The 14,163-nt window shown below is 42.2% G+C and overlaps 1 protein-coding gene across 4 annotated transcripts in view; it reads right to left on the bottom strand.

Annotated features, from left to right (window-relative positions):
* The window catches only part of LOC114662630 (transmembrane protein 79-like), a 28,659-nt gene extending 19,597 nt beyond the window's left edge, over positions 1-9,062 (bottom strand). Inside the window, exons 1-3 of one of the 4 annotated variants that reach the window (XM_028816220.2) lie at positions 8,953-9,062; positions 6,930-7,240; positions 1,122-1,613 (exon numbers count right to left, since the gene is read on the bottom strand). In XM_028816220.2, the coding sequence (XP_028672053.1) occupies positions 1,122-1,613; positions 6,930-7,233 (796 nt within the window). In that variant the 5' untranslated portion in view covers positions 7,234-7,240; positions 8,953-9,062. The other 3 variants (XM_028816219.2, XM_051934661.1, XM_051934660.1) reach the window with 3 other exon arrangements.
* Positions 9,063-14,163: the final 5,101 nt, after the last annotated feature.

Below are 14,163 nucleotides of genomic sequence, written 5' to 3'. Positions count from 1 at the left end.
AAAAAGAAAACGAAAGAGAAAGAGAAAGAAATCCACCACAAAGCCTCCCAGGAGCCACCTATAGACATCCCGCTGCCCACTCAACACCTCTCACACATTTCTAGTATCCTGACCTCCAGCTCAGAAGGAAGCACACCCCAGTCCAGCTTCCTGTTGGCAAACTGCCAGACAGGTTGCTAAGAGACAAGGCGCCTCTTGACCTCACGTCTTTGAAGACTATGGTGTCAAGTTACCTTGAGGCCCCCCACAACCCCAGCTATATGCAGCTCTCCAGCAGGCTAAAGCACACAGTTGGGAGCAGCTGAGGAACAGAGTGGGAAACTCTCTTGAACCCAGCATATTTAAGCCTTTTTCCTGGACCTCCAAAGTTCTGTACCTGCAGCAGTATCCTCTATACACCGCCCAGTTGCACCCTGATTTTACGGAGTTCATCAGGTTTCATCTTCTCAAACTGGGCACTGCCACCTTGTTGCTTACTGTATTTCTTTGCCCTGATTGTTTGATGTTTCATGTGAAAGGTGTTATGTAAAATAATGAAAATTGTTTGATGGTCCACATCCACTCCTACTGCATCACCTTCTCTTCAGTCATCAGAATAGGACTGAAGAGTTTATTCCTTTACACACAGTGCAGCCCTCTTTACTTTAAGATGTTCACAAGCACCATAAGAAGAGGAGATCTTGTTCAACACGGCCCATACATAATGAAGATGGCATCTCTGACTCTCTCAGATCCTACATGATCAATCGACCATGACCTCTGCACAAGGGGACTAACCGAAGTCTCAAAAGCAAATTCCTGAGGAAATGAAGCTGCAGGGGCACATCACAGGGTACCATATCAGGTCTCACAGTTCCTACGCATAATTCCATACATCTGCGCCAAAGCTTTGTGAGACAAAGCCCTCAGCCATTTCCCTTACCCTTTAATTAATAGGACTTCAAAGCCTGGTGTGACTACACATCCAATCTACTAAATGGGACCTCAGTGACAAAATTGGTTTCACATCTGCTTTCCATTCTTTTCCCCCCAGATTATTTTTCTTTAGGTATTATACTTGGCTCGTTTATCTTGTCCTTAATGTCCTGCAATTTTATTTAAATAGAAAGGGCAAAACTCACCTAGAATGACTGGCAAAGTCAACACCACGCAGCACTGGATGGCATAGACAATGCGTTCGGTCAAGTCCCTGCAGACTGGTGGGTCAAAGGGTAGGTACATATAAGTCCCGTATAAAATGCAAGGTGTGAGGAGGAGCGCAGCGAAGCTGGACATGAGAAGTCTGAGACGGACACCCGGGCAGCATTTCCTGCACCCCCTATCCGTATCTTCTGGAGATGGGGAACTGGGCCATGAGTTATTGCCCAAAAATGGCTGTTCTTCCTCAGCTTCTTCACTATCCAGCTCTTCATGAAGCTCCACCCTTGTGTTAATATTTTGAGGAACCGATCCATCTATGTCTTTGTTGACGTCCAAAAAAGACGTCTCACTTATCATACCCAAAGTTACAAGCTCTAGTTCTTCTTGCTCCTCTTCTTCTTCCTCCTCCTCTTCCGCCTCCATTGCAACTTTCAGTGACACTTCTGAAATACTGGGTTCCAAATTCTGCCCATCTATAATTAAATTAAAAAACAAAAAAAACAGTTAGGACAGAACTGTGAAATAATTTACATTTACATTAATTTGGAAAGCAGATGTTTTTATCTTAAGGGAGTTACAAAGGAGATCAACATAATCGAGTTAACATCAATCTGGGGGGCTGTTTGAAAATAAGTGTTACGGGGCAAGGGTACAAACTTCATTATTATAAGTGAAAAGCTCAGAACAGAAATACCAAGGAGTTACAATTCTTAGATTATAAAAACCTAACAGTTAGAATCAGCTGAACTTCAACAAACAAGGGGGTCTTCAACACATTAAGGCAGTCGGATGTTCCATTAGAGGTGGGCAGCTTGTTCCTCCAGCTTGAAGCTACACATGAAAAGAGTCTGGAGTGAGATTTGATAGCATGCAGTGGTGGCATCACCAGATTCTGCTCATCAGCAGACTTGAGTGGTCCAGAAGGAGCACAGGACCTCACCACTGTCTATGTACACAGTGGTGCTGATCCATTGACTACTCTGTAGGCAAACATCAAGGATTTCAGCTTAATACGAGTCACAACAATGAGCCAATGCAGTGATCTGAAGAGAGGAGTGACATGTGCCCAACTCAGCTGGTTGAACACCAGACATGTCTCTTCATTTTGAATCATCTGCTGTGACTTGGTGACACACACCGAGCAGAGAGTTGCGGAAGTCCAGACTTGACAAGAATAAATCCAGGACCAGGACTTGTACTGTACTGCATAAAGACATGGTGTGATCTTGCAGATGCTTTATAGAGTGAAACTGCAAGACCAAGAAACAGTAAACACATTGGACATCAAAGACCACCTCAAGGTTGTGTACTGACTTGGTGTGTATAAAGAGCATGTGGAACTGACTGATTTTATATAAAGCCTTTCATGAAGGTGTCTGTTATGAAGAATTCTGCATATAATGGATATCAGTTACGAATTGCGTGGCTAATCCCTCACCTATAAAATATTATTAACATTCTGGTGGACATCTTTAAAGGACTCCAGACATTCCAGGCACCAAGATCCAGATTCTCCATCTCCTCCTCTTCTTTTGTCTTTCATCTTCAACTGAAGCCAGTCCTTAAGGTCAGTCCATGAGGTGTATTGGTTTCCTCCCTTCTTCCTTGGCATCCACTTTTTGTCTTTGCCTATTCTTTCTCATCTCATGTAAAATCAGTTTCCATTTTATGTGCAGCACTGTGCAAAGCCTCCAATAAGCCCTTCTTACTGTGGTATTCTATGTCGAGCCTCCATTTCATGGAACATCACTATGTCTTCCAGGAATCCCGAATCATCAACATACCACATATAATTTTGTCCATCGCTTGTGTCATACTCCTTGTAAGGGTTTAGGGAGCCATTTCTGCTCTTTAAATGTCCTCAGAACCTTCCTCCACATGTTTGGGAACTGCCCCACCGTTGCTCTCCATTGGCTTTCTGTATTGAATTCCCTCTCTGTCCAGATTATCTCTTGCCTCATATGCTTCCTCTCCTGGATCGTTCCACACTCTTTCTCAGCTCAATCCAGCAGAAGTTGTTCTCTCTGGGTGCCAGCTCTGCCAAACTTGCACTGGGCTCTCTCATTGGAAATCTCCCTGTTCTGCCCCCCTCTTTATTCTTGGAGATCTTCTTTTCATAACCTAACTCTTCGTGAACTCTCTGCAATGAGGATTAATGGAGCAACTGGTTCCAACTTCAGGGAGTGGCTTTTGGTCACCAAGCTTGTGGGAGGAAGGCTACCTTGTGGCTAGTGATGACAGGAACTTATCCTCTTTGCTTCCTTTCGTTTCTGGTCTGGCTGTGGACTCCTTTCCTTTCCGATTAGCCTCGCAGACTCCACTTTCATCATTTCTCCATTTTTTGTTTATTTTGCTCCTCATGGGGTTGGGGTGGATGATCATTTTATCTCATAATTTCATACATCCTGTTTCCTTCAGTATCGTACTTATTCTTTTCAATAAAAACTTGTTCACATAATAAATCCCTCTCATATAAAGTAAGGTATCACGCATTGCATATAGCACCTTTCTCCACACTGTCACTTATCCATTAGAAAGTAGAATTACTAGAGATAGCAGAACTAGATCTTCCATGAAGGAGTGCATAATATTTTCATATAGGGAAACCAAACTTCCCTTATTTCATATTGTCTACAGTGCCTTTCAATATCATAGAACCCATCTATTCATCATTGGGATTAACTATGTGAAAAACTTCACTTTTTTTTCGTGAAGAAGCCCCTCGTTCTTTACCCACACAGTGTCATTGTTTACAGCTTGCTTTATTCAGTGATTTACTCATCATGGTTGCCATGACTGCTCCCTCCAACTTGTGTCTATGGAGGAGATGACAAAATGCTTAGCCCAATTTATAGTGGTGGGGGGGTCCTGAACCTTTCCTTAAAACACTGGGTGTGAGGCAGACTTAGCACCAGTCCATTGCCAGACCCACTGACACACACCCACCCTCGAACAGGGTCAAGTCCGACTTGCCTCTTAACCTAACAAACTCATCTTTAGCATGTGAGGGTACAGAGGACTTTCTATAAAGACTTTCACTAAAGGAACAATCTAAATATTTTGTTAGCTGGGTGAAAAGTAATGAATAATAATCAATTTAGAATTCCCTCTTAAACTAACACACATGACTTTTGGAATGGAGGAGAGTTTGGGGGAAAAGAAAAAACACAAAGACACAGAAAAAATGGTCAGACCCCACAGACAGAGATTAGGTGCAGAATCTGAATGCAAGATCCTTGGGGGAGCAGTGCTAACCACTGTACCACCATGCTGCCTCTCACATAATGTGTGGCTTGCCTTGATGCTGGCTGCGCTCTCTCCTCTGGGCCTGCAGGTGAAAGATCCTCCTGCCCATGGCTTTCTGAAGCTCTACACAGTCTGTGGACAGAGCTTAGGACAGCTGAAAGGAAATGGAGGATGTCAAAGGCCCAAGCTGATCTGGGTACGTATTGATCTTATGGAAACCAGGGACGCTCCAGCCGCCCCAACCCGACACAGACAGGCAGAGACACAAGTTCCAGCACAGCCACACACTTATTTACAAGAGGGGAAGCGTCTTTCTCTCACTCCCCACAGAAGCACAGCACAATAAGCACCAAATACACCATCTCTTCTCCTTCCTTCTTTTCCTCTCCTTTCCACCTCCACTCCTCCAATGGCAAGCTTCGCCCCGACCCTGGCTCCCCGAATGGAGTGCGGTGGCTCCTATTATGTAACACCTAGGAGTGTTCTAGGTGGCTCATCAGGGTTAACTGGACTCACTCCCAGGTGTGTAGGGTTCTACAGCTCCACCTGGTGGCCCCCATAGAACCCAACAAGGCTGTACCAAACTCCAACTTCCAGCATGCCACGCGGGAAGCTGTAACACCACAGCTGCCCATGAGCGCTGCCCTCTGTCGTCCCTGGAAAGGTGAGACTTCGTGGATGCTCTACCTCAGTCATTCCAGCCAGGTGTTATTCCCTCCAGATGACCTCACGGTATCAGCTTGACTCTTTGCATGTGTCTTATTGATATTGCAACCAGCTCAACCTGGCAAAGATGGACCTGCATATTCCTCCGACTCATCCATCTTATCAGCACCACATCTCTGTTCAGCTCAGCCCACAAATCGCAAACACCTGACAAGTCAGTCCTCACCCTTGGAGTGGTGATCAGTAACCCACTGTCCTTCACTGACCATGCCACACACAGTCTCTCGGTCTTGCAGATTCATTCTCTGTAACACACTAAGGATCAGAGCCAATCTGACGGAGTATGCAGACCAACTCCTGGTTCAGGCTCATCAGACTGGCAGAATTGGTTCCTACCCTCAATGCCTTCTCTTTTGATAACAACTCATTTCACCAGGCCAGTGGCATTGCAGTGGGTACTAGAATGGGGCCTCGCTATGCCAACTTCTTCACCAGCTGAGTGGAAGACATTTTTCTTCCTAGCTATGTATCATCTATAAAAGAAGATGTATTGACAATTGTGCTGGTGTTGCTTCTTGTTCCAAAAGCCAGCTACAGAGATTTGTCAATCATTTTACAAGCTTCCATCCATCTGTCGAGTTTCCAGTCAATGTTTCTACCACAACTCTTACCATTTTTAGTTATCAGGCTTTCCATCAGCTTTCCAGGACTTTGTTACAAGCCAACTTAATCACACAGTTAACTTCTCGACAGTCCCTTCCCACCCTGGCATACTAAACGCTGCCTACCTCTTTCACAGTTCCTTAGACTCCACCACCCCTGCAGTGATGAGGCTGACTTCCATAATGAAGCACTCAGAATGTGAAGTTTTTTTCATTGATAGAGGATCCCCACCTCATGTTGTAGACAGGGCCTTTAATCAAGCCAGGAGTAGACCTCATTACATAAACTCTAAGAGGGACCCCAAAAAAGAAATCCGCATCCCACTGGTCCTCCCATTCCATCCTAACACTCTCTCTTTCCCCAGAGGAAACCAAATGTCCTCATCCCTCTCCTGATCTCCTTCCATCGACCACCTAAGTGACACAAACCTCTCGTCCACAGCCCACTTTACCGAGGACAGCAACATTCCCCACCAGGCACTCTGAGCTGTAACAAGAGTCACTGTTTCACTTTCAAATATGTCACCAACAATGCCCTTGTGTCTGGTCACTCTGGTGAATTCAATATTAAACAACGGGTCTTTTGCCAGTCTAAAAATCTCGTCTACTGCATTTCTCATAAAAAGCGTCCAGCCATCTACATGTAAGAAACAAGGAAACGGCTAGCAGATCATTCAGGGAGCTGTTCAAGCTGTTAAAATCAAAGACCTGACAAAGCCTTTGTAGAAGACTTCGAATCCCTTGATCATAGCTGCACTGGTGTCTCTGTCAGTGTTCTTTCACAGGCCTTCAAAGACACTTTTTAAAGAGAAACAGGAGAAGCTAAAGCTCATTTCCAGTTTGGGATTTCTTATTTCTCCAGGTCTTAAAAACCAACCAACGTTTTATTGTCTATCTTCATCTTCACTAATGGCAGTGTCTCACACCTACTCTCACCATTTCTTCTTTCACTTGCCCCGGCTTTGTTCTTTCCTTCCCCTTCTATTTTGGTTACCTGCTCTTTACTTTTCAGTTGAACACTTGATGAGGACTACACAGCTGAAACATTCCATTTTTAACCTTCTTTTGTTTTCAACATGAAGGTAACCTATAACCTCTCCCTCTGCCAATGTAAATATTAAACCGTCTCTTATAATAAACAGGAAATAACCATCTTAATTACTTCAAGAAAGACAGTCTAAAATGATTCAAGGTTTTCATCTCTCATGCACCCACCTTTGATTCGGCTGTCTTCTCTAGTCGCTGGTTCACACTGCTCCTCGACTGACAGGATCTCAATTGAGGTACGGGAACCTGGTGCTGACACAGAGATGGAGTTGAGTTCAGACACGGATGACTCGGGACTGTCGGAAACAGGAGCCAATGAGATCTGTGTGTCCAGATCCAGAAAAGGGGAGAATGAAAGGCGGGTGGGATCGATATCCTGCAGCTGGTGGACCAGGTCACTGATGGACTCGGTAAGATTGTCAAATTCCTTTAGCTGACGAAGGCTGGCAGGCTGCCGAGAGCCCGAAGACATGATTCAGCTGGAACAGAGGGATGAATAGGCTGAGACACAAAGGCTGCCCCAAATGGAGTGAGACCATGTAAAGACCACTAAAGTACCCTCCTTCCCTGTTCTAAGAAAGGATGTAACAGCCCTCAGTAGAACATTAAAACTACTAAAGCCCTCTCCTTTCAAACACTCACAGGATGTCGAATGGTGGAACTTCATCCCACCCTGGTCCTTCCTGAATTAATCACCACTCAGATCTTCTCAGCTGCCTATATGGAGCCCTGGAGGCATCGCCTGCTCTCCCACTAAGGTCTGCATGCTGACCACATTGCATGGGAGGAAGAAAAATCGTAAGGAGGATCCTTCTCCAGACTAAACAAATTGAGAAAGAGGAGGAGGAGGACCATCTAATTAAACAAAATTGCTTTCGAAAAGAACTCTAGTTATTGCCAAAACAAATGCTGTACGTGTGAAATGAATGGTGTGCTCTGTGTAACAGCAGGCCGATGCTCCGTTTCTGATATTTACTGAGACACACTGCCTTCTCTGCAAGATTAAAAAGATTAAAGAAATCATTTGAGTAGGAGCATCTCACAGCCGCTACGATTAAGCAGCAATAATCAGGGCTGCTGTTCGCAGTTGTTACTGCATTGGCCATCAAGGTGAAGGAGAGTTGGAATGTAAATGTAACACGGGCAAGATTGTCTTGAATAGTTTAATGCATTCATTTTCACGGCAAGTGTGCATTATGAAAGAAAAAGATTTGTTATTCACAGTGAGATTAGGATCTAAAGACCATGAGAAATGTTTGACTATTTCCTGCCCACAAGCCTGGCACACCAACCTTATTCCCTGGGCGCATTTCATGCAAATGTCTCCTGTTCTATTAAAAAACACACGTCTTGATTTGCTGATGCTAATACGTGAGTCATGCAAGGTGCTATACATACATAACATTGAAATAAATAAATAAACCTAATCATCAAGTCTACACGATATCAACCGCCCCTCTTCATTTTAATGCATGTATGCAAACGCTTCAGAGTTAAAGCCCACATCTTACTTGATATTTTTACAGATAAAGACATTAACAATCTGCTTTGAACTACTTTACTGGTAACGCACGAGTCCTGCTTTCTTAAGCTTTAAAACGATGGTAGGTTGGCATTAAATCTTTTTTCGGATGACTGGGTACCGCAGTCAGATCGGTTGACTTGGCACGTAGCGGACATACATTCACGTAAAACCTTTACGTTAAACAAAACTATAACTACAGCCTAAGGGACACACACACAATCAACAGCGTGCTCTATAAGTGACTAGACACACGCGCACATATGAACTTCGCACTCCTGCTTTCACCCGGGCACCTGGTGTGTCCATATCTTCAAAGAAGCTCCACTCCACACACTTTCTAGGGCGTCTTTCATAGACTTTTCATTTCTGACTTGACGGTCACAAATCCAACAGCATTAACTTTCAGCTAACAACTGGTCTTTGTCGGTAGCTGTACGATGCATCGGAGCAGACCCTTCTAAGTTAGTCCCACCCACCTTCCCTCGTGAAGTGCTTTAATTTTTGTCCTGAGATGAGACTCTGCTTCATTCTGCTACTAAATATCAGCAGAACTGTTGTGGCCGCCACACGGATTAACCAAATTAAAAACAAATAAAGAGGACCATCCAGGGGAGCGCTCAGCCTCCTGCATCTTCGCTACTAATCGTACACTGTTTCGCCACTTACCGGTTCGGTTGGGCTCACGGCTCGGCTGTTTTTCATTCAGTTTATTACCGGTCCGCCCAGCCCCCTTTGAAGGGTTTGCGTGGGCCATGCGGAGACAGAGGGGGCGGGCACTTTGAGAAGCGGTCTCACATGAGAAGGGGGGCACCGTGCCATGGTAGTGCTTGAAGCAGATTTGTTTTTTCTTTCATCGCCTAAAGCCGAATCCTACATTTTAGCCGTTATCGCGCTCTATTATAAACACACGCCCCACTAGAACCGATTCGTAGAAGTGGCGTTGGTGCAGTGCCAGCAGCACCCGTTTCGAGTGCCCAGTGCAGGGCTGGCTCCTGCCTCGTTATTATCCAGTACGATTCCAGTTACCAATATTGCCGCTTTTTGAAGACCACTTAAACGAGAAAGACTCGGTTCTTTTAAACCAATGGCTTGGATATCGAGGTCTTAAAAAAAAAATCTTGTACGCGTTATTTCACAGACTACAAAGATTCGTGTAGTTTTCATAACTTAAAGCAAACAAGGACTGCGGTGGGTTGGCACCCTGCCCGGGATTGGTTCCCTGCCTTGTGCCCTGTGTTGGCTGGGATTGGCTCCAGCAGACCCCCGTGACCCTGTTTGGATTCAGCGAGTTGGAAAATGGATGGATGGATGGAAAGCAAACAAGGATCCTCGTTTAGACTCATCAAGTTATTGTTTTATTTCAAACGGCTTTTCCCGTAATTTATTAACTCCAATTAAATACTAAATACTTCCTCACTCGTTACATATTTATTAAGAACAGAAAATGAATGCATAATATGCTGCATCACTTCTTGAATGGTTCGGTTGTTTTTATACACGCACTTAAAAATGATAAAATCTTTTTTGAGATAATTGTCTTACTTGCATCTATGCAGAATACAAATAAATTACATTTGTGTGTGTGTGGGTGTGTGACACATTTATATTTATTTATTTATATATCAGATTTCTATTCCGATTCTAAATTGGTCCTAGTGTGTGCTGGGTGTGTTTGTGTGTGTCCTGCGGTGGGTTGGCACCCTGCCCAGGATTGGTTCCTGCCTTGTGCCCTGTGTTGGCTGGGATTGGCTCCAGCAGGCCCCCGTGACCCTGTGTTCGGATTCAGCGGGTTGGAAAATGGATGGATGGATGGATGGATTTCTATTCCCAAAGAAAACCCTCACTTATCTTTGGATTGTGATACCCCTTAAACTAACATTTAAATTTAGCCACAAATCTCCCTTTGTACATACTAATTGTACTGGTAATGCTTTTGGAATATAATGCAGCGTCTTAAAACAGAATGTGCAGGCTGCGTGAAATCTTCAGCTCCAGAGTTTCAGTATCCCATGATGTCGACTTTCACGCCGTCCACCTCGGCGCGGGTTTCAACGCAACATCTAACAACGTACAGCCTGGGCTCGAAATAGGGGATCGATGGCGATACCGTATTAAGGGCTGGACCATTGTTAAGTTCATTTAGTCAGATTTACACAAATAATACACTTGAAAATGTGGGAAGACAAAATGAGGAGAGAGGAAGAGCGCAGTGGTTTCGCCATCATAATTGTCTGTACATCTGTGTGGTTTTAAATAAAAACCTATACAACACACGTTTTGCATTATTATTTACACATTTTAAAATGATGTGACGGCACTAAGCCCTTTCATAAATAAGGATTCCCTTTATTTCCCACAACTGATAGGTTACAAGTTAGTGTTAAATCACAGCCAGGTGTCAACTATTTCATTAATACGCGGTGCCTCTTACCATTAACGATATATCGAGATGTGAGATGATATTGTTAAAGGTCTTGATGGAGATCAGTGCTCGGTCAGTGTCCATGGGTTTTCAAAAAAGATGTGCAACACTTGGTTAAGAAAGACTCTACTGGCCATGGTATGAGTGAGCATGGGTGTGTGTGCCAAGCCTTGGACTGGTGCTCCCTCTAGGGCTGCTTCATACTTTATGCCAAGGTGATGGAAAGGACAAAATCTACAACACTGAATAGGAGAATGTAAAAATAAAAAAATAAAAAAATCACAGGCCAGTAAACTTAACACACACCATGGTAAGTCAATGAATGTGATAATTATCAAGACTAAACATCACACAAATGAGCTGGGAATGGAGGACACAGTGTTGTAGATGGTAGCAATATTGACTTAAACATTGTGCCACCAGCCCGTCTTTCAAAGTATTTTTTTTTTTTCAGAATTAGGTTTTGTTAAAAGTGATTTGTGGATCATAAATTAGATTAAAGAAAATCTAGCATCAGTTCATGGACCAGGACAGAATTCAGACTTGGGAAAACTCAAGACATTTAATGCAATGTGATAGATAGATAGATAGATAGATAGATATACTCTATCTATCTATCTATATATATTATATTAATATCTTATATATATATATATATATATATATATATATATATATATATATATATATATATATATATATATATATAGATATACAGTATATAGATATCTATATATCTCTATCTCTATATATAAGTATTACAATAGAAAATTGGAATGTTAGATTTGAATACGGGCGACATGGTGGTAGCGCTGCTGCCTCACAGTAAGGAGACCTGGGTTCGCTTTCTTTGAGTTTGCATGTTCTCCCGTGTCTGCGTGGGTTTCCTCCCACAGTCCAAAGACATGCAGGTTAGGTGGATTGGCGATTCTAAATTGGCCCGTGTGTGTGCTTGGTGTGTGGGTGTGTTTGTGTGTGTCCTGCAGTGGGTTGGCACCCTGCCCGAGTGCCCTGTGTTGGCTGGGCTTGGCTCCAGCAGACCCCCGTGACCCTGTGTTTGGATTCAGCAGGTTGGAAAATGGATGGATGGATGGATTTGAATACTCAAGGAGAGGTGTACAACTCAAAAACATACCTTAAGAGACTACATCTGCAGTTCAGCAGAGATGAAGTGAGCTTACAGGACGTCAGGCTGCAGAGTCCACTGTGGCAGGAGAAGGTTAAACTCGAGCTAAACACACACGTGAGAGTTTTGGTCTTTGTATTACACACAAGACACACAAGAGGCAGAAAGTCCAGACAACAGCTGCTATGCCAGTCCTGAAGTGAAAAGTATTACTTAGTAAGAATAACTGCTGGAGTTCAAAGTTTTTGGTTTTAGCAAACCAGCAGTTTAGGAGACAGGACTGATTTGTTCACATTCATACAGTAAGTACCAGAAATGTTTAAATAAGTTTAAGAATACAGGGACACAGGCGGAAACAATTTAAGAGAAAATTTCACACAAAATGTCAGTGTTGTTTTTAAATGCAGAGAAACCCAATCTGCAAATTTAAAAACTCATAAAAAATGTTTTAATTGATGTTATTTTTAAGTGCATTAATTAACACACAAATCACATTTAAATACAAAATTGAAAAAAGCAATTGAAAAATCACTATCATGTAGACATGATTGTTCTAAGTTAGTTTAATATGAAAATACCGAGTCAAACTAATGCTTTTAAAAATATGTAATGAAATCACCCCCACATATTTCTTGACTTACATTTAACATCTTTAGTTTTTGTCACTTAGTTTGATTCAAAACTTTGCTTTGTGGCATGTCACTTGCACACTTTTTCTGGTGCGTCCCTATGAATCATCCAGCAGTAACCTGCCATCATACTGATATCCCAATGTTCACTGTAACTTAAGATACCCTCACAGAATCTTTCACTCTGCTCTTCATTCACCACTCCAAGATTTTCAGAGAAATAATTCCAAATAAAACCCAAAAAGTGAACTTTTGAGACTTATGTTGCAACCCAATTCCTTAAAATTAATTAATACATGAATTATAACTTACTTCTCTGAATGACACCCAAGGTCGCTCATCACACCATCAAATTCTTCACCAGAAATCCGTTTTTTTTAATATCGGGTCCAGCAAAAAATAACCACTTTCAATTTTGCACAACCGCAGAAAGGTTTGACTCAAATACATAAAACAAGCTCCATCTTTAAATACGCCTAATATGAAGCAGTGGTAGCCGCTCTTTATTTGCATCCACACAGCGAGGCCAGATGATGTTCTTAGCACCAAGCTGGGGCTTTTATTTCTAGCTGGTCATTCCTTCTGACCTCCATGCTAATTTCTGTCTCTGCTACCCAACTCAATGGAGGAAAAATGGGGTCTTCTGTCAGCTTCACCTGCTCCTAGGACTCTACATGGTGTTAAATTACAGCTACATTGTGACCTTACTGTTGAATAAGTTACCTTTTATTTTAAGCATACATTTTAAAATTCTAAAAACACTGAAAGTAAATAATCATTAAAATAGGCATTTAATTTTAGCATAAAAACAAAAAACTAATTGACAGCCAATGTGTTTTATGAAGGATGGTTTTGATTTTTAAATTTAGCACCCACAAATAAATTATATATCACATTATATAATCAAAACAGTATTTTCCATGTATACCTGCATAATGGAATAAGTTATGAGGTATAGGACCTTTGAAAACACGATTTGACGCTACTTTGAGGAAAATAACATTGACGAGATTAGCTGGGATGTTTGTCAAATTTTTCTAATTTTCTGATAAGCAGAGTAGTTTGACAAAACCCACACGGATGTTGGAAGGAGGAGCAAACTCCCTAAACTTCCAAAAGTCGTCAAGCTTAGGACCACCAAAAAATAAAATAAAAATGTTGACTGTCCCATCACCAATATTCAGCTTTACCTTTAAAAGGAAACTATAATGCCACCTTCTAAGTGGCAACTGGCTTCATGTTTTTAGAATACTTTGTGAACAATTATTAAACAAGTTTATTTAAGAGACTTTCAAAAGGAAAAAAAAAAAAGTCATTTTAAAGTATAGTAGGAGTTCATATCAAATTTAGATCTTTCATTATATTCCCATCTAAGGAAATGCAATTAACAATATAATTTTACACATTTCTCCAGGGTCAAAATGTCATAAGGCAGAAAAAGCTTGGCTCATTCAGCTTTCTTCAAACGCAAACCATTTAATTGTGCAATAACTCTAACAGTCTCATCTCCAGGCTCTAAGTGCAAATTAAATGAAATGTTTGGACAATCCTAATTCTTAAGTGCACTACAGGGTAGGAAGATACTCCTTAAAATAAAGTGCCAGTGAAGATAATACTGTTTGCAGAAGTAGGCTTGTAAGGAGAAGCAGTGATTAGAAAAACATAGAAAATGGTTGACCTCTTTAAAACTCCACTCCCTT

This window comes from Erpetoichthys calabaricus, chromosome 12 (assembly GCF_900747795.2).
Source record: "Erpetoichthys calabaricus chromosome 12, fErpCal1.3, whole genome shotgun sequence".
Taxonomy (NCBI): domain Eukaryota; kingdom Metazoa; phylum Chordata; class Cladistia; order Polypteriformes; family Polypteridae; genus Erpetoichthys; species Erpetoichthys calabaricus.
The sequence above is the reverse complement of the archived record's forward strand: the minus strand, read 5'-3'. Positions and strand labels throughout refer to the sequence as shown.